This window comes from Carex rostrata, chromosome 16 (genome assembly GCF_964058835.1).
Source record: "Carex rostrata chromosome 16, lpCarRost1.2, whole genome shotgun sequence".
Lineage (NCBI taxonomy): Eukaryota > Viridiplantae > Streptophyta > Magnoliopsida > Poales > Cyperaceae > Carex > Carex rostrata.
The window spans coordinates 2,708,096-2,733,181 of NC_135933.1; the positions used below are offsets into that span (position 1 = coordinate 2,708,096).

Below are 25,086 nucleotides of genomic sequence, written 5' to 3' on the forward strand. Positions count from 1 at the left end.
TTTAAAATTCAAAATTCGTTCCAGTTCTGTTCTTCGACGTCCGATCAACATCAACATTCGCGTGCACTTGATTTCTACATTCTTGTTGTTGTTCGGGCGCATCTTATTTTCTATCGGACAGTTACTACCGGGTATCGGACCGAATTTGGTCCAATGCTCCGTGGATCGCCTCCACAACTCAGTCAAACGCCTTTCATCTGCCTGAATTCCATGTTCTTGAGATATCTCAAACTTTGAGTGTTTTCATGGAAACTCTCAACCGTTCAAATAAGTTCTCACGAATCTCGAAGCACAAATAATACTGGCCCCTGCGCTATCCTCGAATAGGCACTGTACACGTTGGTCACGCAAAAAAAAATTGAGATATCTCAGAGGATACGGGTCTGCGTGCGTATCCTCTGAGATATCTCAACTTTTGCGTGACCGACGTGTCCGGTGCCTATTCGGGGGTGATGTAGGGGGTCAGTATTATGTATGATTTGAGATTCGTGCAGTACTAATTTAAACGGTTGGAATTTTCCATAAAGTCACTCAAAGTTTGAGATATCTCAGAGGATACGAATTCTACGGGTCTTCGCCTGTCTTCTTACCAATCCACCCCGCACTAACAAGTAACAACACAAAAAATCAGGAAAAATCTCCCATCCAAAATTTACACGACGAGCCATAGCAAAAGCACAATATGGCAAAAGCTTTGTTCCCAATTTTGCTATTGTTTCTTTCCTTATATCAGTTCGATCGATCAAAGGCTTCTTCTATACCTTCCAAGTTTGACGGGTTCGCCTATGGCGGGTCGGGTCCGTGGAAGGATTCGATCCTGATCGAGGCGTTCCTCGACCCGCTATGCCCCGACAGTAGAGATGCGTGGCCGCCTTTGAAGAAGGTGGTTGAGCAGTTTTCTTCTCGCGTCTCCCTAATCGTGCACCCATTCCCTCTCCCGTAAGTTCCCTTTTTTTTACTGCGCTTTCTTGCTGAAGTCTCGTTGTTTCCAGTTGTTGCTGCATCTGTTATCTGAGTACTGAGTAAGCAGCAAACCAGAATAAAGAATCAAGGCAATTGTAATGTCAAGCTTTAAACTTTGACAATAATTTCGATTTAATTGATTTCTGACCAATATACTACTTATAGTTTTAAAGTTTGTCATCTATAGCTGCTGGGTTCAAATTGGCAGAAACTTGTCTTTATTTTTTATTATTTATTTTCAACAATTAGACGGAGACTTTGTACTCAGTTTAATTGTTCCTTTCAAATAAAAAATAGTGTCTAATTGCTCAGAAAAGGTAGGGGGTGATTTGGTTTGCTTTTGGACAAGTATTCTTAATGGTTTTTGTCTATGATTATGTTGTAGTGGATTGCCGAAATGGTACGAGGTTTATCTAGGTTAATTCATGTAGTTAAGGCTGGTTTAGTTTATGTAGTTTGCTTAAGAACTTGTAATGTACTGTAATTTTTGTGGTTTCAGTAATTCAATGAAACTGGTGGCTTTGTCCACACTATTTCACAAAAATGGTTGCTCAGAGCAAGGATTACCATGCAAACTGGGCCCAATGGACTGCTGATGGAAGACCTAGTTAATGATTCCTATACCAATTCAGGAACTCTGTCATGATTTATATATGTACTAAGTTTATTTTTTGTGTTCTTTGGTATAAAATCTGAATTTATATACTCGTTGTAGGTTTCACAACAATGCTTTCCTAGCATGCAGGGCTCTTCACATAGCAAATAACTTGAACTCATCTTCGACCTATGATTTGCTTGAGCTTTTCTTTAAGTATCAGGTTGGATAAACTTCTTTTCATAGATTGAAATCAAAAGGAACTCTGTACTTCATGGTGTACAAAGACCACCAACAGCACAAAGTTGGTACAGAACATAAAAAAAAAAAAAAAAAAAAAAAAAAAAAAAAAAATTTTGGTGTTTTCATGACAAAAATTTGGATGCTCAAGAAAGCATAGAATTGTGCAAAATACAGAAACAAAAGTAGCATTCTGGCCTTCTCAAGCTTTCTGTTTTCAGTTTTTCTTCACCATTATTTCTCTTTAATAAATCTGTGGCAGGGTACAACAAGTCCTTGATGTCAAAATTATGATAGGAAGACACAAATTATGTAAGAAGAGCCATAAGTGTAGGTTGTGATCTTACTGGTTATTTATTTGTGGAACAGGAGAGGTATTACAATGGACCAACAGCCAATACATCAAGATTAGCCATACAAAAGGATATGTCAAAGCTTGGGGCCTTTGTTCTTGGAAATTCCTTTTTGAATGATTTTGAATCTGGATTTGAAGATTCTTCTACCGATTTAGTTGCCCGCATTTCCTTCAGGGTACGTAACATCTTTTTTTTTCTTTACTTTGGTGTTGAACAGCATAAAACACTTATTTGAAAGAAGGATTTAGTTTCAACTGAAATTCCATGTGTAATGTATCACAATGCTGCATGGGTTAATTTTTTATTTTTTTATTTTTTTTCCATTTTATATTTGGCAATTGTACTTCAGCCTCAATATGCCTTATGTGAGCTGAATACAGATACAAGATTGGACATTAGGGTATGGATGACCAGATATTGCTATAAATTGCAGTATTTTGGGTATTGTGTTTCCCATTCCAATTCCCATTGGCCGTCATACATGCGATGCGATTTTACTTGAGCTATTTTTGTGTGGAATGATTTCTATGTACCACTAAGTCTGCAGTGGATTCATTGAATAGCAGATCCCATATTGAATCAGGTTCCTTATTTTTTTTATATTTTGTAGTACGGGAGCTCAAGAGGTGTTTATGGTGCACCATTTTTCTTTGTTAATGGGTTCTTGCAGCCTGATGCTGGGTCCCCTCTAAGCTACAGCCAATGGATAAACATCATAGAGCCTCTGCTGGAGAATAATGCTGGCAGAAATCCCACGCTATCTTTCTATCTCTAAGTTCACGAAATTACAAGTATGTATAGGTTCCTAGAACTGGTATCTTCTCGCTTTCTTTTTATGTTTCCTCGTACAATATTGTAATCCTGTACATTTTCTATAATTTGGTATTTTTAAATTGCATACTGTATTGGGAAGCTTGTTGGGCAATACATTTACATTTACTAAGAAATTAGTAGTTGTTGATAATTAGTTATTGCCTAGGAACAATGTGATATAAAGTAGCTACCAATTGTTCAATTTTACATCTAATTGGCATCTTAAACTAAAGTTTTACTTGTTGGATTAATTTTAATGTTATGGATATGTATGTAAGGTAGGGAATTTCGGGTAGTCAGGTAACAAGTATTAACAAATGTAGATTTGTAGAATACATGCAGCACACTACGGTAGGTGAATATATTTCCGACGAGTAGGTAAATTTGAAGCATTTGTACATCTTCATTAGAGATTTTTTTTTTGGTGAAAATGTGAATTTCATTATGAAAGAAGCTAACTAAAAGCTTCTCCAATGATCAGCTAGCCATCAAGTTTAAATGTCCCGTGTACCAATAACTAAAATATCATCCCGCACAATCTTATCACAAGATTGTGCGGGATGGGATTTTCCAAGTACGAAATCTCATAAATTAGTTTATAGGAACCCGTATGGATGAATGGAAATGGCCATGAGAATGTGCTGAAATTAACATGAAATGAATGTATGTGGGAATAGTTGTGGGAAACCTAAACCCTGAACCTGACAAAGCCATCACACAGTAGACTCTTTAAGTCCAATTACAATCACATAACATACAAATTTATCATAATATTTAGTTGGAGGATCTTTAATGGATATTTAGTTGAGAGGCTTGACCAATCCTGTAAAATAAAATTCAACATCACAATCTTATTTTTGCCGATATGTAGCCATGTTGCCCTGTCAAAAACTCCAAATCCTCTCGTGGCCAAATCTTCATACGGTTTGTCATCACTATCTTGCAGTTGCATCATTTCCTCCTTTAGAAACTCTGGGATGCGCTCATTTATCAAAAAGGTAAAAAAATAGACAACATATCAAGGCATCAGGTATTTGATGGGTTCATGTTGCCTTGTCTCTAATATAATTTGGTTTCTTTCCGACCACAAACCTCAAAGCACTGCTCTAGTGATGGTGTAACCCCTATCCCTTCTCTCTTTATATGGTTTCTGAAGTTGTTACTGTTACCAGTAAAGGAAAGAATTGAATAGAACTCAATAAGCTTCATACTCTCTCATGTATTTGTTGCACTGAAATAAGAGATGTTTAGTGTTTTCGGTCTGGTTATCGACACAAATGGATACTAATTAATAGAATGGCGTGCCATAAAATTTGATATCATCTCCCACTAAATATTGACTAATGATTCCGTGGCGTAACATACAGTGCTTATTACAAGGACTTATTAAGTACGCTTTCCAATGTATGTATTAAAGTGTTGCATTTTTCTCGAAGTATTTTATATACTCTGCTCGTCCAGCTCTTTAATTGCTTACAGTGAACTCAACTGGTAGTTAAAGCCATTTGCTCATAAATGTGCACGGTACGGTATTACATAAAACTGCTGCCATCAGTTAGGAATTGAACTTTTTTCCATTCGGAACTATTCTAAAATGAAGTCCAACCAACAACCCGTCCTCTTAGAGCAGAGATACTGGTAGATATACTGAAATAAAAAATATATATATATATATTTGCAAATTTAAATGTGGAGCAGTATAATATTAATTGAAATAATGGGAAACCTACCACACTGGTTAATGGTTACATTGGATATGCAGCTTTGTGGGGGATAGAGCTGCAGCTACCATGGTAAACTTAGGCAGTCATTTTTGAGTTTAAAAATAAAATTGGGATGGACAATCGCTAGAGGGAAAATTAAAACGTACTCCAATTTGATTGATGCTTCACAACAAATTTTAACAATTGACAATCTAATTAAGGAAAAGGAATGGTGTCTGAACAACATTTGTTACCTTTGCAAACAACAAGATAAATCAATTCAGCACCATTTTGGTTCTAGTGTATATACACAGGAGATCAGGTCAGAACTTGGTCAGATACTAGGCAGGAGATAGTTCTTTCTTTCTTCCCTTTTCATTCCTTTTCATTCCTTATAATGTTTAACACCATTGAATTTTGAGGGCATGACTCTCATTTTTCTCTCAAATAAGAAAAGAACACGTACTCCAACTTTTCTGGAAAGAAGAATAATAAATGAAAAGGCAACTTTATTTCTGCCACTCCGTTTATCATTCCTATGGTTGAGAGTTGAGACGATTGAAATGGCAATAAAGAGTATGTGTTGATTAAGTACTTGAATTTATTGTACGACCCAGTATTATTAAAATGTGTGCTATTTTGTCGGTTTGATATGAATGGCACTATAATGATTGCAATACAGTTCTGGTTCTTGTTGACCATGCACAGAACTAAAAGGGAACAGGGGAGGTCAAATACCCTCCTTTGCTATTTGATTATCGATCAGGTTTAATTCATATGAACAAGTTTGATGGAAGCAAATTCATTAAATTGAACATCTAAATTCAGAAATCAGACATCTTGGACACCTGTCAGACCAACTTTTATTACCCCAAAATAAAATGAGCGCAGTGAGGCTTCTTTAAATAAGAATTATTTCGAGGGCATTGGTTATAGATCAAAGCATTGCAAGGGAAATATTAGTCGCTTTAAAAATAAATAAATAGTGGCCTACTGCCAATTCCATCGGAAATGAATCAAATAATTAATATAGTGTTTAAACAGGTAGAGAACAGGTTTTTATTATATATATATAAAAAAAAACCTCGCAAACCCATCCTCTAAAGAAAAGCAACATTCCCCTTCATACTCTAAGGGCCCGTTCGGTGAATAGTAAAATTCAGTTCAAAATTTTTAATTCTCACACTCATTCCTATTCCCTCTTGGACTGCCGAACGGACCCTAAATGTTTTAGTCACTTGGGCTAAAAATTTGGACTTCGAAGCATGGTGATCCTGAAAATCACACAGAAATGTAAACATGTAAATAATTGTATATAATCAAGAAGTTGTGTTTGATAAATAGCAGATGGAATTGAAAGATATAAAAAGGGAAATTAAGAGAAGTTCTGGAAACATACATCATTATCCATACTCTGTGTGGTACCTCCCCATTTTTGTATCCTTGAACTTGCTTGGCTTGCCTGTTGATAAGTTCCCAATTTGATCAATTAAAAGAAATGACAGAGAAAAGTCCAAAAAACAGTAATTTAACAAGCTACATATTTTTTATATTTATTAATAAGGAGCAAAATGAATACTTTATTAATGTAAATATGGATCGTTAATTCGATTTGTTATAGGCGGTTATAAAATTTTCAATATTTGACCAATTAATTATAGACACAGCTTTGTCCCCGCTACTCCGTCTTGACAATTGCACTTATCGCCCGTCACCTCAACAACACCGATTGAGCGCTCTCTGTCGGATGATTCCTGCAACTGACTCTCTGTCTATATCTTAATTTCTAGGATTTTTTAATTTGGAGAGTTTTTAGGATAATATAGTTACAGTGTTCAATTTTAAATTTTTAGTTTTTTTAAACATTAATTTGTAGTTTTGGAGGTTCCTTACTCTTTGATTTGTAATTTAATTTCAACAATGTCAGTCCAAGAATATTTACCATGTTCGAAAAGACTGAGAAGGGTCACTCCACAACGAATTAATATTACCACCGATGGTGATGCTGGTTTGGATGTGAGGGTAAAATTTTCTAATTTGACATTTTATTGATTTTTAATTCTTCAATAACATGAAATATGCATGAACGACCTTGCCTTGACATCCAATCACATATATTTCATTTTTTGAAGATTTGCATACATTCAAGACCTGTTAGGAGGAATGCAATAAGAACAAGGGTTTGGATATTAGCTAGAGCAAAGCCAAATGCCAACTAAGAAGCTGATTCCCTGAACTGTACTAAGGTAACGCACCTGACTGAATAAATTAGTATTTTTTAAAGCTACATGTACATGAAAGCGATACAATCATATGTACATGATAGAGGCATGTTGATGGGATTAATGAGATAGCCAGTAAGAGTATTACTGAATTGGTGCTACCGAGATGGCGAATACCTGTAGAAGGAATACAGGGTCAGGTCCCACTTGTAAATCAGGAGGCATTGGACGATATGGGCCTGAAATTTCAACTACTGCATGACAGATATCTTACGATGCCACTATCTGAAAGAGGAGCCTTCCGCCTCTTTTATCGGGCCTAGAGCTTTATGGGATAAGAGCTTTCAGATAATAGTGGATTTCAAGGATCTCAGTGATTTTATGACTTTTAATGACATCGACGTCTCTATTATCCAAGTCTGGACGATGTGAGTATTTATTATTATAAACAGATATATTATTTTACAATCAACTCCTTCATTTCATTCTAACACTAACTATTTTCAGGTATTGCATGAAACTAATTCCTACAGGTGCCCAAAATAATGTTGACATTGATTTCCTAGACCCCAATCCGCTTAGCAACACAGCTATTAAATATGCTGATGAATATTCCCTTCCGTACTTGGCCGATTTCTTGCTAAAGTTGCAGGATAAGAATATTGTATTATTATCATGCCACAAAGATGGGTAAGCTGCTAATTATACTCTTATTTATTGTTTATTCTTAACAGGATAAGAATCTTATTTTATTACTTAAATTGTAGGGAATGTTGGAGGCTTCTTGTTATTATCATAAGACAGAATGTTGTCTACTTGCTGGATCTGGTGCCAAATAATAATAACCGGGAGCTTTACATTGTTTCAGTATTACAGCAGTAAGCAAAATACATACATTTTAAAATGCAAAGTACTTCCCATTGCCTACTTCTAGGTACGTACCATATACTGACCTTTAATAATTCTAGGGCTTTTAAGTCATACATCTCTCGGGGAGGTCGGTACATGCCGGGGAGAAGAGCACTGGAGGTCAGAATGTTTCAGGTAAGAAATATTTTAATCGAGTATTTTCTTGCATTTTATCTATTCCAATTGCATTACTAATTAGATCTAGTTTTAAACAATACACATTTGATCAGAGCCCCAGACAAAGCAATTTATGGGAGTTCGGGTATTATGTAATGAAGAACATGGAGACGCTCATAACAAATTATGCATGTTCTTTTTCCAAAGGTTTGTCAATCACCTGTTACTATCATCATTTCAGATTTAAGTTCTTAATTATATATGTTATTCATATGTTTTTATTCATGCAGTGCCGTCTGTCCAAAATGCCGTACAAAGAACACGAATTACATGACATCTGTATCCAATGGTGAAAGTTCTTCTTGGAATGTACTTGGCGGTGGGAGGATTTGACAAGTTGTTGTCTGTGATTTAAAACAATTATTGTTTTTGGGCTCTTGTGTTCAGACAATTAATTTGTTGTTGGTTTTAATAATTGTGTGATAAGAACAGTTAGTTTTCTGGTACAATGAACTATTGTTGTGTTTATTGGTTGTATGTGTGATATTGTTATCGTTTGTTGGTTAATAATTGTTGTAAACACTTTTTATATATTACTTGTGGCATGGATTGATATATATTATATATTGGAGTACTTGTATGTGTATATATTAATTGTTGATTCAAAGATGGGTATGGAATGAGCACATGCATGTTTATTGTTGCTTTGCTAGTTGTGCTTTAAAAATGGCTAGGCTAGCCCGTAATACAAGAATTAATAATAAAAAATAATAATAATTACATATACATCACCATAGGCCCAGAAATTAATGACCCTCTAGAAAACTAGAATTTTCCAACGCTAACACAAACAAAACAGATGGTGCAAGACACTATTGCAATCGGCTATTGAAATTCAGTAGACAGTGTTTATCACATTTGCCGTCGGTGGTGAAATGAAAGCGATGGCATTGGGTTCGTCAAACCCGATGGCGGAACGTGTGCTGTCGATTGTATATTGATTAACTCCATTTGTTTTGAGCTGATAGCAATGGTTCGAAACCCGATCGCGGAACGCGATTTCAACCGATATAGAAGTATTTTTTTGTAGTAGTGACTTGATCGAATAGTTCAAATTTTTTTTTATTCAATCATAGATTAGATAATTTATAGAGGTGCTATCGGGTCGGGTCGGGTCCGGATACTATTATATTTGGATTTGTACCCTAAAAGTGTTCGGGTCCGAATTTCAATCCATATACTTATTTGTTTCAAATGGGGTCGAGTCCGGATCTGGATACTTATCTACACGTAGATATTTCAGGTCCAATCGTTCAATTCCGGGTAGATAGATACCCAAAACTTGTTTGTAGATTATCGGGTCCAGTTCGGATACGGGGTGGTTCCGGATCCGGAGCGGGTATATGTCACAACTCCAAAGCATTCAAAAAATCATTTACATTTAAATATAATTATAATTTATTAAACATCTCAGATCATAAATCATTATAATATAAATTAAAAACTACAGCAAAATAAAAATTATATTATTGATCTTGTTCATAAATAATAAAATATATTATGCTACATAACACAATAAAAAATAATAACTCTAAAAAAATAATGCAGTTGTTACTGAAGGAATAAATTTGACATCCATCTATGTGTATAAACATAGCGAATATGTGACTGCATTATATTTTCTCACATTCAAGTTGTGAAAAAGTACTGTGCTCACCACGGCTTATGCAAAAATTAATATGCAAAGTTATATTTTTATATATTAATAGTTATTAATATATGTTTTATCAGGTATTTATACGGGTATCGGGTTCGGTTCGGTTATGGGTCGGATAATTAAATGAAACCCATATCCTACCCATTACAGTATCGGTTCTGGATCGGATATTAAATTATTAATTTTGTAACCATACCCATAATTTACCGGTTATATTTTTTAAACCATACCCTATCCAAATTAATCGGATCCGAATAATCTGGTAAAAGTAGCACCTCTAATAATTTATACTTCTCAGATCTGTTGTCCAAAATTAAAACTTGGTGAATAAAAAAATGATATTTTTTTTTAAATGTTAGACGGAAATAGTTATTGGCTTTTTAAAAGTTAGGCAATTATCTTTCAAAAATTCATAAACCGTCTGATTTGAGATCTGTGGCCGGCAGCAATTCACCATTGAGCAAAAGCTTATAACTAATAGAAATTATATATGCTCCAAATCAGGACCATCTGATTCGTCATCAGACGGCCTCTGTAATTTCCATTTCATTATTTTTCTCGTCCAAATAACTTTGATTCATCCTCAAGGTATCGTATTTTCTCAAATAATTGAGCTTATTAATTAATTCCCATAAGCGTCAATATATTTAGCTTTAAACTACTTTTGATGACGAATACAAAAGTTCCTAAACCGGTCCAATACAATAATTGAACAATTCATAACTTAAGTTATCACCATCAAATCAGGAAGCATAGTCGGTCACAATTTTGCATCTCTCTTGCAATTTCAAAGACTAGATGTTACATTGAGGGATGATCGATGTTGGATTATAAATTAGTCCATAAACTTATTCCTGGGCCCTGCTGGATAAAAATAAGATTTGGTTAAACTGGGTTATCATATTATAGGCATTGAATCAGAAGGGCCTCTATGTCAACATTAAGAAATCAAAATTTCATAATATATGACCTTCATTACTGGGCCCAGCGGATTATGGAAATCATGATAGCCCATCCAACAAGGATTGCTTTTCAAAGGAATTAGGATTTGACTGCAAAAAGTTTTGAAAGAAAAGGCTAATTTTTTTATGAGGGTTCAAATGCCTCCATCATGCCTCTATCTCTCTTCATCATTTTCAAAGTTTAAACAGTCGATCCGAACTGTTCAATCTAACCTCCATACTAAAATATGTTTGGAGACCAAATTTTATATTTTTAGAAATTTTTTTACTATTTTCTTAGATAGGTACAAAATCAGTAAATCTGAACCATCTAAAAATAGTATTTTTTTACCTATCTAAAAAAATAGTAAAAAAATTCTTAAAAATATAAAATTTGGTCTCCAAACATATTTTAGTATGAAGGTTAGGTTGAGCGGTTCGGATCGACTGTTTGAACTTTAAAAATGATGGAGAGAGATGGAGGCATGATGGAGACACAAAAACATGGAGGCATTTGAACCCTCCTCTTTTTATATATATATATATAGAGGAGGGTTCAAATGCACCCAAATGCATTTTATTTTTCAAATCATTTTTCTCTGTTTTGAAAGTCCAAATAGTCAATTCGAATTGTTAGATGCGATCTATATATTAAGATGTGCTTGGAGACCAAATTTTACATTTTTTGAATTTTTTTTACTATTTATTATACCACTTTGAAAATCGCTGATCCAATGGTCCAGAAAATGTAAAATCAGCGATTTTCAAAGTGGCTTAATAAATAGTAAAAACATTTCAAAAAATGTAAAATTTGGTCTCCAAGCACATCTTAATATATAGATCGCATCTAACGGTTCGGATTGACTATTTGGACTTTAAAAACGGAGAAAAAATGATTTGAAAGATAGGGTGCATTTGGGTGCATTTGAACCCTCCTCATATATATATATATTACTTAACTAGTGTTGGCTTTGAAACTACCACCATTCTTAGTCACTAAATTGAACATGATTTACATAATTTGATAACAACGAATTTAACTTGATAGTTTTATCATAATTAAAAATACAAATAACATGTATTATTTTGCACTATGATCTAAATAATTTATATATATTAGATATATTAAAAATTAATAAGATTTGACATAATGTATAGAAATGATATGGACATGTCTAATAGCAGTCTATCTGAAGTACATGTTTTATACTTAATTTATGGACTTTCTGTTTTCATTTTGATAAATATTTTTTAAATTACAAATTACATCATTGTCATGGTTCATACTGCGATTTATATCTGCCAAACAATGACGAAAAAGGAAGAATTCAATGCTAACAGGCAGCGGTTAGTCAAGCTAAATGTATTTGATAATTTATTATAATTGGGACGTTAAATCAAACTTCAATTCGTCAAAAATTGTGTCCTTGTTAGAATGAGATAGACATTGGCTCATTGCAAACGACTTTCTACACAGGCATGCAGTTGATGTGATATTTCAGAAGAAGAAAAGAGAAGGTTTCATGAGAAAATGCAAGTTTTATCTGTGACTTATTTGCCCTAATTTCATCCCATTTTCCTTTCTATAATATATTCAACAATCCAAAGTCAATACGACGATATCAAATTAATGCAGAGTCATGACAAAAATGTGACATACATTCTAAAAAAGACAGCAAAAGAAATATATAAATTACCAGTGAGTCGCTGACAAGTGGTCCCACAAAAACAGTTAAAGGATAAATGTTGTGGGGCCACGACGAAGTAACTTGACGCAGGAAAGCCTCACGGGTGCAGCACCTGAAGAACCGGCCCTGTTCATGTTCCATTTGTGTAAACCACATGACTTGGATTATAATAATTGGTAATTGGATTTATTGAATTATACTCTGAAAAAATACCCCCTATCAGTTTTTCAAAAAAAAAAAAAAAATACTCTGAAAATATAATTGTCGAATATTTCTATGAATGGATCACAAAGAAAATTTATATTTCAAGCAACCGAATTGGGAGACGTATTGGTTTGAAAAAAATGACAAATGACAAGGACTGGATTAATTAATGACGTGTTACATCTAGAAATTTGTTTTTCCTTATTTAAATTACCGGTCGCTGTTAGAAATAATGAAATATTTGGTTACTTAAATAGCGTCGTAAGATTATGTCTAAAAAATTAGTTACATCATAAAATCATTTAATTCATACCAGATCGCAGTGACCATGTCAAAAAATAAGACATTTGAGTCTTACTTAAAATTGCAAGTTTAGCTCGACATTCACGACTTATTTGTGTTTAAATTCCAATAACTTGGATTTAATTTGTTCAATTATACTTTTTGATTAGTTGAAGTTTGATTTGACTTGAGTTGTTTATGCTGGTAGTGTTCTAAATAGGTGACGTGATAAAAAATAGAGAAAATTGTAATATTCAGTTAAAAATTTGGTCAGTTTGATAAAGAAAATTCGGTTACAAAAATCCTACTAGCTATTCAGTAGTAATAAAAAAAATGTGATTATTTCTAATATGTGATAATCTGCAATAATGAAGAGATATTTTTATTTGGTCAGTTTGATACTATGACATCTACTATACCTTGTTAGAAAATTAAAATATCTTACTGAATTATAGTAAATCAGGAAAATAATTAAGATAATAAAATTGTAATATTTACCTGGGAAGATTCATTGTGAAACCTAGTGTAGGTACTAACTGCAATTACGTGGCAGGCAAATTATGAAAAGTTCTTCAACTGACGGCCATTTTTATTAATATTCTAAAAAAAAAAAAAAAATTTAAAATTGCTCTCGCATTTTTTTTTTTTTTAAACTGTCCCGACCGCCAGGCCACAGGCGGTTCAGATCCTCTAGCAGACCGCCTGGGGGCCGGACGGTCCTCTATTTTTTTTAGAGATATTTTGATTTAAATAATTTTGTGAAGAAAAAAATTTCTTGTATGCCAAAAAATAAGACATTTGATATATTTATGAAGTGATGTCGTAACTCTTTATAACTTTGATTTGATTTGTCAATTGGATATCACAAGTCTAAAGATAACACTAATTAAGGACTTGGCCTTGATTACAAAATTTTCAAGCTCTCACAGCTTGTTGATCTTCTTATCTTTATTTCTGGTACTAAAACATTAATTTAGAGCTACTAAAATATAAAAACCTCAAATTAGATCTCTGTCTATGCACAAAGCACCATAGACTGCCCTCTGGTATGGTACCAAGTCCAAACTCAGCAGCCAAGCACTAAGCAAAGGCCACTGGTAATAGTGCAATGCACTAAAAACATCAAATTTGACATTTTCTGGTAAATCAGCAAGTCTGGACTGATACAAGGACCAAAATGAAAAATTAATGACACCGTCATGTAGAGCATTTAAAAATACACAGAATTGACACAAATTTCAATTTATTTGGATTTTTCTACAATTAGTTATGAATTTTCAAAGTTCAGCTTTCGAAAAAATTTTAAACAACCATAACTTTAGCTAGGAAAGTCGGATTTGTGCGTATGACTACTTTTCGGAAAAGGGGAGACGAGACGGATCCGAATATTGTCCATGGGGGAACCCGTAGGCATCCAAAACATCAAAATAAAAAAAAAAACGTCATTTAGTGCCTTAAAAATTCAGTTTAAGTTTTCGTTCAACGGCAGGCATACAACGATCGGTATTTTGTTTAGTCAAAAGCCTAAGAGATTATTCAAGAATTATCAATATAATTATTTTAAAATGCATTTACTATTTATTGTGTTCGTTTGCCTATCTTCGAGCAAATGGTATATGTTGACAATAATCAAATAATTCAATTATTATCTCTCTCGCTCTCCAATTATTCTCTAAAAAAAATAAAGAAGTTGACATCATTGATGCAATCTAATCATATTTTCTTGTGTATATTTGAATAAAATAAATTATTAAGAATCAATGCCAAGTCCTTAATTAGTGTTATATTTAGATTTGTGATATCCAACTGACAAATCAAATCAAAGTTATAAAGAGTTACGATATCTCACTCATAAATATGTCTGGTTTCTAGCGGATCACCCCTGACCCGGACGGTCTGCTAGAGGATCTAGGCTACCCGTGGACCTGGCGGTCGGGGTAGTTTAAAAAAAAATAAAGAATGCGGGCAGTTTTAAAAAAATCTTTTTTCTTTAGGGTATTAATAAAAATGACCGTTCAACGGATCCATTGTTCTTAATTTCTTCAGCTGTGATATAAGCAACGAGCTTTCTTGAAATATCTAATTTATTTTACATTGTTACAATCAGACAAGATAGACTATACAATTTTAAAACAAAGAGATGATCTTTTGACCTAGTGAAATGAGGAGGGGTAGCTAGAACTTAGTAGAACGGTCTAAAGGGATTTCCGTGACAGTGACTCTATCGGACGGGTTCAGACGGGAACATCAGTAACAGTCCAAAAATTTAATTAAAGTCACTTAACACGTGTGGTAATACAGGCCAAACGGCAAAATGTGTTTGCGACATGGCCTGACAAATAAATTATTTGCGGTAAGGTCAAAACTTGTGACTGGGAATAATTTGGATATAATTCGAGAATTATTTGAATCAAATATCTCAGTCATGTGAGAGAACAATAAAAAAAATGTTTTGAAAAAAATTCGGAAAAAATTGTAAAATTTAGGACAAATTTGTAAATTAGCGAATTATTCAAATTTAATTCGGTCAAAGTTCGATTCAGCATCACCAAAAAAACAAATTATTCGGATTTAATTTCGCGAATAATTCTCGAATCTTGATAGAGAGAGAGAGAGAATAAGGCTACCATACATTGTAATGCATATGCATTTTTGTACATTGGACTATAAATCACCAGATTCAAAGTCCAAATAACTGACCCAAACCATTCATCTTGTTCTCCATATTAATATATGTTTGGAGACCAAATTTTTATATTTCTTTTTGGAATTTTTTTACTATTTTTTAGATTTATTGAAAATTGCTGTTTTTTATGGTCCAGATTTGTTTGAAAAATTCTTAAAAAATCACTTTTTTTTTAAATCACAGTTTTTGAAAAATTCTAAAAAAATAGTAAAAAAAAATTTCGAAAATATAAAATTTGGTCTCTGAGCATAATTTAATATGGATATCAACTTGAATGGTTCGGATCGACGTTTTGAACTTTAAAACTAGAGATATGAGCGCAAATTAAAACACCCACTTTAACACCTTGTTTGGATGGAGAGTAGAGGAAGGGAGGGAATGGAAAGAAAAGAAAACTTTCCATCGAATCGTGTTTGGTTTATAAAATTATGTCGGAGGTGAAGGGTACAAGAGGTGAAAGGTTTAACCTTGTATCATTATAATCAAAGGTTTAAATAACGTTTATCGCGTCATAGTGGCATGGTTAAAAAAATGGCGCTATGGCCATATAGCGCCGGTATAGCGTGAAATAGCGTGCTATAGCGCTGATAGCGTCATAGCTTTTATGGTCTGAAATCGCTATAGCGCCACTGTCATGCGCTATTTAGAACCTTGATTATAATCAATAGAATTGGTTTCTCTCCCAATTTGAGGTGTAACAGATGGAAAGAAAATTTGTTGCAAATATTTAAAAAAAAAAATAACACAAATATCCAACCCTTTAACTTATCAATATAATTTTCATGCAAGTTTTTTGTCACAAATCTACAATAGTCACCAAATTTCTCATTAACCTTCTAAATTTTAATCAACCAAACAAGAAATAAGACAGAAAGAAAAGTTAAATTTATTTTATCTCATTAATCATCCAAACACAAAGAAATTAAATATGTTAATCTCCCTTTCTATTCCATTCCATTCCCTTCTATTCTTCACCTCTCCTTCCTTCCTCTACTCTCCATCCAAACATGGTGTAATTTGCAAAGCAGGGTAGCGCAAATTTGGTCTCCAAGCACAAGCCTCTTGGTAAACTCAAGTCTAAAACTCGTCAAATCAGCTTCAAATGTCGAATCTGAATCGTTGAAACCCGCCTACCTTACGAGTGATGCGTCTACCTGTGAAAATTTTAAACATTCGAATTAATTTAGTGTAGAGTCAAGCGGTCAAAATTAGAAGGTAAATAAATTAATTTTAATGCATTCATTTTTTGAACGTTTTTTGACCGCTTGACTTTATACTAAATTAATTCGAATGTTTAATATTTCACATGTAGACACATCACTCGTAAGATAGGCGGATTTCAACGGTTCGAATTTATCATTTGAAACCGATTTAACGGATTTTAGACTTAAGTTCACCAAGGAACTTGATGAACTTAAAAACACTCTAGTTTTACTCTATGTATATATATAAAGGCAAAGACCAACAAAGCAACTTTCTACTCTGTGGTAAATTCGAAAAAAAAAAAGGGTTATGACCAAATACCATGGAGTCGATATTTTTCACCTATTCAGATCCTATTAGCAAAAGAGAAAATAATAAGCGCCATTCTACGATTCCATAGGTATTATTTTTACACCTATAATCAAAATATATAAAATCTTTTGCATAGATTAATTGCAAGGAGAAAGAAAATCAAATAATCCCTTAGCCAAAGAGTAAACTAAAAAAAAGAGGAGGATTCAAATACCTCGTATTTTATATCTCATATTTTATATCTTTGTTTTCAAAATCTAAATTATTGATTTTAACCGCTTAACATGATATTCATACTAAACTATGCTTGGAGATGAAATTTTATAAATTTTTTTACTATTTTTTAAGATAGGTACAATTTTTTTTTTGGCCCATTAAAAAACAGTGATTTTGTATCTATCTTGAAAAATAATTATTATAAAATTTCTTTCCAAGCATATTTTAATATGAATATCATGTTGAATGGTTTAGATCGATAGTTTAGACTGTAAAAATAAAGATATAAAATATCAGATACAATGAGTGAGATATTAGAATCCTCCTCTAACATGAAATTTGGATCCACTGGTTAATGTTAGATAAAAATATTCTCCATCATTGGTCAAAATCAGACGTTGAAGTTATCTGGGGAAATAATTGTCCCGTGTATAATATTTATTGCATATAACAAATTTTTAGAGATAACAACCAATAAATACTTTTAAAATTATAAACTTTAGATGTGAAATATTTAGCGTCATCTGATTAAGGACCGGTAAAATTTTTTTTTTTACCATCCGATTAAAATTCACCAATCTAGTCGGGCGTCAGTGCGTTCTAGTTACGCGTTTTAACATGGGGTCTGCTGCGGCGAAGGGAGAAGTGTGTAGAGTACAGCTCAGTTAATTTGACCCATGTCTGCGTAATTTTGACTCACTACACATTAAGCTACACAGATTTGTGTCGAAATAATAGAGGGAGAAAGCAAAACTTATCTGAACCGCTGGATTGAGATCGCGCACGCATCTTTGCGAGGACGCAGGCCGCTCCATACCAAACCAGCGCCAAGTAACTTTCCCTGCGTATAGTCGTATAGATTCTCTGGTCAAATCTCTACACGGCAAATCCACCCAAATATGGAAGGAAAGGTGTCGATTTCGACCTGCCGCAGGCGTTCTGATCAGCGCAGGGGATATTGGCCGATTCACTGGAGGTCCCACTTTTGACCTCCAGTGATTGGAAGCTTCTAAAAACGACGTCTCAAGTCTTAACTACTAATGCAACCTGGTTTGAACAAGAATGTCTTCGTCAGAGTCATACCCGAATTACATCAAGAATAATTATTTAAATCCCCACACTCCAGTACCCGCATTGTACCCTCATCTCTTAAACATATTTTAACTTTCCATAAACTAACTTAACTAACTAGTTTAATTAAATTTATTCACAACACTGTGATATTCCAAGTTTAATTAAATTCATAGGTATAAATACTTGGAAGATAGTAAATTAATACTTGTAAATTAAAATATTAATATTTGCATGTCTAACTTGATATAACTATATAGAGGGACCACTCAAACTACATGGGAGAAGAATCATACACGTTTTTAGAGGTGGGTTTTTTTTTTCAATATCTTTCACATTTTTCACGTTCTATGAGGAATTTTGCTAATCTAAAACCATAAACGTATTCTACGCAATTTTATCTTTCAAATGAGATCCATAATGACGTACTTTCGGATTCATCGTCACACAAGTATTTATACCTCATTGTACAAGTATTTATACCTCATCGTACAAGTATTTATACCTATACTTGTAAGTATTTTATCCCTAATCGTGAACCCCGCATCTCCGCATCACATTTCCCTAATCGTCCCTGCATCAACCTTTCTCTAACAAAAATAGTTGACCACATAGGTATAAATACTTCCGTGCATAGGTATAAATACTTGTAATACTTGATATTAATACTTTTAAATGTTAGCAGTGTCATATGTGAAAAATACTAGGTATAAATGCTTAAATGACGAGGTATAAATACTTGTGTGATGACGAGCTCGAAAGTATATCATCATGGATCTCATTTGAAAGATAAAATTGCGTAGAAGACGTTCGTGGTTTTAGATTCGCAAAATTCCTTATAGATCATGAGAAATGTGGATGAGATTGAACAAATAAAATTGGGGGGATAATGGGGGGACGAGAGTGCGGGGACGTGATATGAGTACCCGCACTCTCATCCCCCCATTATCCCCCCAATTTTATTTGTTCAATCTCATCCACATTTCTCATGATCTATAAGGAATTTTACGAATCTAAAACCACGAACGTCTTCTACGCAATTTTATCTTTCAAATGAGATCCATGATGATATACTTTCTAGCTTGTCATCACACAAGTATTTATACCTTGTCATTTAAGTATTTATACCTAGTTTTTTTCACATATGACACTGCTGACATTTAAAAGTATTAATATCAAGTATTACAAGTATTTATACCTATGCACGAAAATATTTATACCTATGTGGTCAACTATTTTTGTTAGAGAAAGGTTGACGCAAGGACGATTAGGGAAATGTGATGCGGAGATGCGGGGTCCACGATTGGGGATAAATACTTACAAATATAGGTATAAATACTTGCACGATGAGGTATAAATACTTGCACAATGAGGTATAAATACTTGTGTGATGATGAATCCGAAAGTACGTCATCATGGATCTCATTTGAAAGATAAAATTGCGTAGAATACGTTTATGGTTTTAGATTAGCAAAATTCCTCATAGAACGTGAAAAATGTGAAAGATATTGAAAAAAAAAACCCACCTCTAAAAACGTGTATGATTCTTCTCCCATGTAGTTTGAGTGGTCCCTCTATATAGTTATATCAAGTTAGACATGCAAGTATTAATATTTTAATTTACAAGTATTAATTTACTATCTTCCAAGTATTAATTTATTATCTTCCAAGTATTTATACTCATGAATTTAATTAAACTTTGAAGATCACAGTGTTGTGAATAAATTTAATTAAACTAGTTAAGTTAGTTTATGGGAAGTTAAAATCTGTTTAAGAGATGGGGGTACAATGCGGGTACTGGAGTGTGGGGATTGAAATAATTATTCTTGTTGAAAAACTATAAAACTTATTTACAAATTAATCACGTATTCATTAAATCTCTTGTCAAGTGTTTTTATTTACACTTTTTTTTCTCACAAGCTTGCAGTTGCAGGTGTTATTTTTTCATATATTTATATCTTTGTCTATATTTACTCGTGATAATATCCAATTTTATCTATATATATATAGAGAGAGAGAGAGAGAGAGAATGGCTAAGCTCAAATCGTTTGTTCCTAGGCTCAAGAACAAACGACTGGGTTCTCCAATTTTCGAAGTTCAAACGGCCGATCCAAACCGTTAGATGTTTAATCTATATTAAAATGTGCTTGGAGACAAAATTTCATATTTTTTGGAATTTTTTTACTATTTATTAAGAGGGTTTGAAAGTTGCTATTTTTATTAAAATTCTGCACCATAAAAAAACAGCGACTTTCAAACCCTCTTAATAAATAGTAAAAAAATTCCAAAAAATATAAAATTTTGTCTCCAAGCACATTTAAATATAGATTAAACATCTAACGGTTTGGATCGGCCATTTGAACTTCAGAAATCAGAGAACTTAATCGTTTGTTCCTGAGCCCAGGAACAAACGATTTGAGCTTAGCCACTATATATATATATATATATATATATATATATATATATATATATATATATATATATATATATATATATAGGAAGTACAATTACCCCTCTAAATTGAGGAGTGGTAACTGCACATTACATATATTTATATCTTTTACATAAAGTTTTTAGGAGGAATTTCATGTATATTCATCGAAATCTTCAAAATTACGTATCTTCCCCTCTAAAATTCATAATATCATATTTACTCTTCTAATTGTAAAATACTCACAAATTTACTCAAGTATATTATTTGCCTTTTCTATCAAAATTCATTATAAACGTATAAAGTACTCATTTATCCTTAATTTATTTTAAAAAGTATGTATAATAGATATAAACATCTTGTAAATTCACATATAATACCTTCGTGAAAGTTATAAATTCGTGATATGTTTATCTCCTTGTAGTTACAACAATAGCTATCAATACAATTAATATAGCTAAAATTACATATATATTATGAACATTTATTACACCATGTCACACCTCAAATTTAGGGGTGCAACAACCTGCTGTGATATTTTCAATTTAGCACGCAAAGTATGGATCTTTTTATGCATTACCAATATTACTATTACTTTAGTCCCACATCATGATGTTCACAAGATGTATCTGACATTTAGTGGTGGACGATACTAGAGAAATACTCTCGATCTGCATCATGTTAGATATTACAACCCAAAATACCATATTTTTTGTTTGACCATGTTATCAATTATAGCCCATAAACGCCTCTCTTCATCTAACGAACTATTAAAACCCACAAAGAGGGAGGGGTGAGAAATAATAAGGATATTTCTCAGTGCAGAATTTGATTCGAGCTACTGGATTCGGAATTAACTAGCTGCAACATGATATCAATCCAATTTCTATAATAATGAATGCGATGCTCATTATTAACAGTCAAACGACAATCAATAGAAATAACATCAATGAAAATCAAATAACTATAATCAGGAATATTTGGATTCTAAATTTATGCAAATATTAGGTCGGGTAACACAAACAGATATCATCCTTCTTGCCTGTGCAGATGCCCATCATCAATCCACGTTTGCCTTTACACATACCCATATATGTCGTGTTTGGCTTATACCGTCCTATTCATTCTGGTTTATAGTCAGACACTTAAATTCGATAATTTGACTCAATGATGATACAATTTAACAATATAACAATATTGTACCAACAACATACATTTACCACAGTTTTTACTATTCTTACCGTCACAATTTACAATATCCTCTATCCAAAAGGTACCGAGTTCAGCTGAGGCCATTCACCATATGCGCATAAGGGTCCTGGGTTAAAGTCTAGTCATGACCTAGACTTTGCGGTAATCAGTAAATTCAATAAGATTCGGTAAATGTGGAATCACTCAATTATTTAAAATAACGAACAAACAATCGATAAACCATACCAAAATGCTTAATCATCAAACTTACCAGTAATTTAGTTTCATTTTTATTGTAATATGCATATAAATATATGATGCAACAGTTCAAATAATGCAACCAATCTATTTTTCAACATGCAAGATTTATAACAATTTAATTTTAAAAAATGAATATCAAAACAAAGCCAGTGAACTCCGCACCTGATAACGTAGGCAAGACGAGCAATAATTCATTGCATATCAATTGTTCCAGACAATCCCATCAAGTCTCAATCCATGGTATTTATGTCTATGGCCACATAATAACATTTTCTTTATTATTACTTGTAACCTTATTATTACAAAGTAATCTACGTATACTAGTAATAAATTCATGTGTATTTGTTATCTACGGTTAATTGATAACATCATGTACTACTTATTTCTTTATCCTTAATACTTTTATTAATTTCTAGCCAAGTTCAAGGTCCAGTCCAATAGGTTCTTTATTTTTCTTTTAATTCTTATATATATTCTAACTGGCCAAGCATTGGTATTTAACTATTATGAATTATAGTCCTTCTGACAAGGTTTAACTAATGATTTCTAGTAAATTTGCAATTTAAATCTTATACTTTATATATTTTATTATAATCAGATCCCTAGTAGTTTAAAACAGTGAGTACAATACATAAAAGAGAGGTACTGGCTGGTACGAGCTCTAAGACAATCAACATGAACAAATCAATCTAGTAAACACAAGATAATAACCAACCACAAGAAAATAAAAGGGTTGCAATACACTGGTACAATGCTAGTTGGGAACCGGTACTGGATTTGGGTTTAAACCCACATCCACAAATATACGAATCAGATTACATATGAATTTTCTAATTCTAGCTATATCTCCTATATATATCGTTTTTCTAGTTCTAAATAATCCATTAAACCTTTTTTTGTTTATTTCACAGTCAAAGCAAATTTTAACTTGCTTAATTTCAGTTTTAACGAAGAACTCTAAATTGTGTTTGAAAGAGGAGTAAATAAAGAATAGGAAAGGTGTACACCAACAGAAATAAATCTGCTACGATTCCAACGGATCGTAGGCTCCTGCGATCTTAATCTCAACTATTGATTTGCTTCGGGATTCGTGCACAAAAAAAAGTATCTTCTTTTGAGATTCTACACTCCAATAAATGAATGGTTGGGAATAGAATCGCAGGGACCCTGCGATCTGTTGGAATCGTACGTAGCAGATTTATTTCTGTACACCAACTCCTAAGCCACAAGTGACAAGAGAGATAAAAATAGCACAGGAGCAAGTAAGGCTCCAAATCAAAATATGCTCAAAAGAAGGAGCTAGCCCTCGCAGGTTATCTTGTGAAGAGGAATCAAAGATTTTGTGTGAGAGAAAGTTTAGGCGGATAATAGAGTAAGCAGCTCTGAAGTAGCTAGACTGTGTGTGGCACGCTGGAGTAAAGAGGTATTGCCCCGTAAAGAGAGAAAGAAATATAAGATGAAAATAGGTACTGACACCACAGTCCCACCTGTCATAGGCTGCCCATTTATGAATACCATTCTTATTGATACTGGTATATCTTTTAATAATTCATGTTAATTTTTTTTTATTACTTAGGAGTTAGGTCTAATGAATCATGCATGCTAAATAAATTTCAGATTAATTAATTTCTGTAAATGAGTGTGTTTACAGTATATATTTTTTTTATAATCAGGGTTTGAAATTTTTTCAATATTTTATTTTAAATTTCATATTGATATGATGATGAGTTTTATCGTCATTATCCATAAATTGATTTTAACTAACTTATCAGTCTATTCAGGAAATTATTTTTTTTTCTCTGACTATTCTCTATGTTTAATGAAAAATTTATTCGAGGCATTTCGTATACCACTTCCAATTATTAATTTTATATTCATATTTTGACTAATGTTACACATCAACTTTAGAAAAAGGCATTCATTTTTTTTTCTTAGATAAAGAAGTATTTGTCACATTCTTTTTTTGGTATATTTGCCTACAATTATAGCTCTGTTTATCAAATTAATTTATTTATGTAACATGTGTTTAAATATTTAATGTTATAAACTCATGTATATATAAAGCGCTTTGAATATATTTAAAATTTCAACTGTAAAATGAAGCCACGTATATAATTTTGCCAATGTAATAGTTGATGATATTGTCTTTTTCTAATTTTAATCATATTGCTGTAAATATGTCTAATGTTCAGTTTAAACTTTTCTGTCATAAATAAAAGTTATAACACATTATATTTTTTAATAAAAAATATATATGACGCAAGATTTCAATATCAGCGTGCTTTTCTATGTAGTCTTATTACAAAATTGTGTTTCAAATTGAATAAAAGTTACATTAATTTAAAATATTCAGACCTTAAGCCATTACCAGACGTAACTCCTCACTAGGGCTGTAAATGAATCAAATCGAATCGAACTTAATCCAGTTTGAGTTTGAATAAAATTCAAATCGAACTGATTTGATTTGTTTCGAATCGAACTAATGTTAAATCAAATTAATTGCGAACTATAAATTTTTCGAATCTAAGTCAATCAAATTATGAACTATAATTTTTTTTGGTAACCCTAGTTATACCAGTAGTTTATGCATTAGTTTTCTTCTCGCGGAACAAAATTCACACAGTTTTCTTTTACCTTTCATGAATACACACTAATGAATTATGGGCTAGTTCAAGATTTCCTTACCTTTTACGCTGGATTGATTAAAATTACGGCATTGACCTAGTCAAATGAAACTTATTTCATTATTAATTTGTTACGCTGCTGAAACATTATTATATTAACAATTTTGAGCTGTGATATAATTTTGATTCTTACATTATTAAAGATTAATAGTTGAATCCATTAGTTGTATTATTTGAAATTCGAACCTAAATAGTTCCCGAATCAATTTCGAACGAATTATACCCAGTTTAAATTTGATTTAAATAAAATTCGAACCAAATTAATTTAATTTATTTCAAAA

General features: G+C 32.7%; 1 protein-coding gene across 1 annotated transcript; it reads left to right on the forward strand.

The window, feature by feature from the left end:
• Positions 1 to 593: 593 nt before the first annotated feature.
• LOC144567075 (uncharacterized) lies at positions 594 to 3,101 on the forward strand. The gene is made up of 4 exons (XM_078317125.1): positions 594 to 939; positions 1,679 to 1,781; positions 2,168 to 2,329; positions 2,765 to 3,101. The coding sequence occupies exons 1-4, from the start codon at positions 683 to 685 to the stop codon at positions 2,927 to 2,929; spliced, it is 687 nt and encodes a 228-aa protein (XP_078173251.1). The 5' UTR covers positions 594 to 682; the 3' UTR covers positions 2,930 to 3,101.
• The last annotated feature ends 21,985 nt before the right edge of the window (positions 3,102 to 25,086 follow it).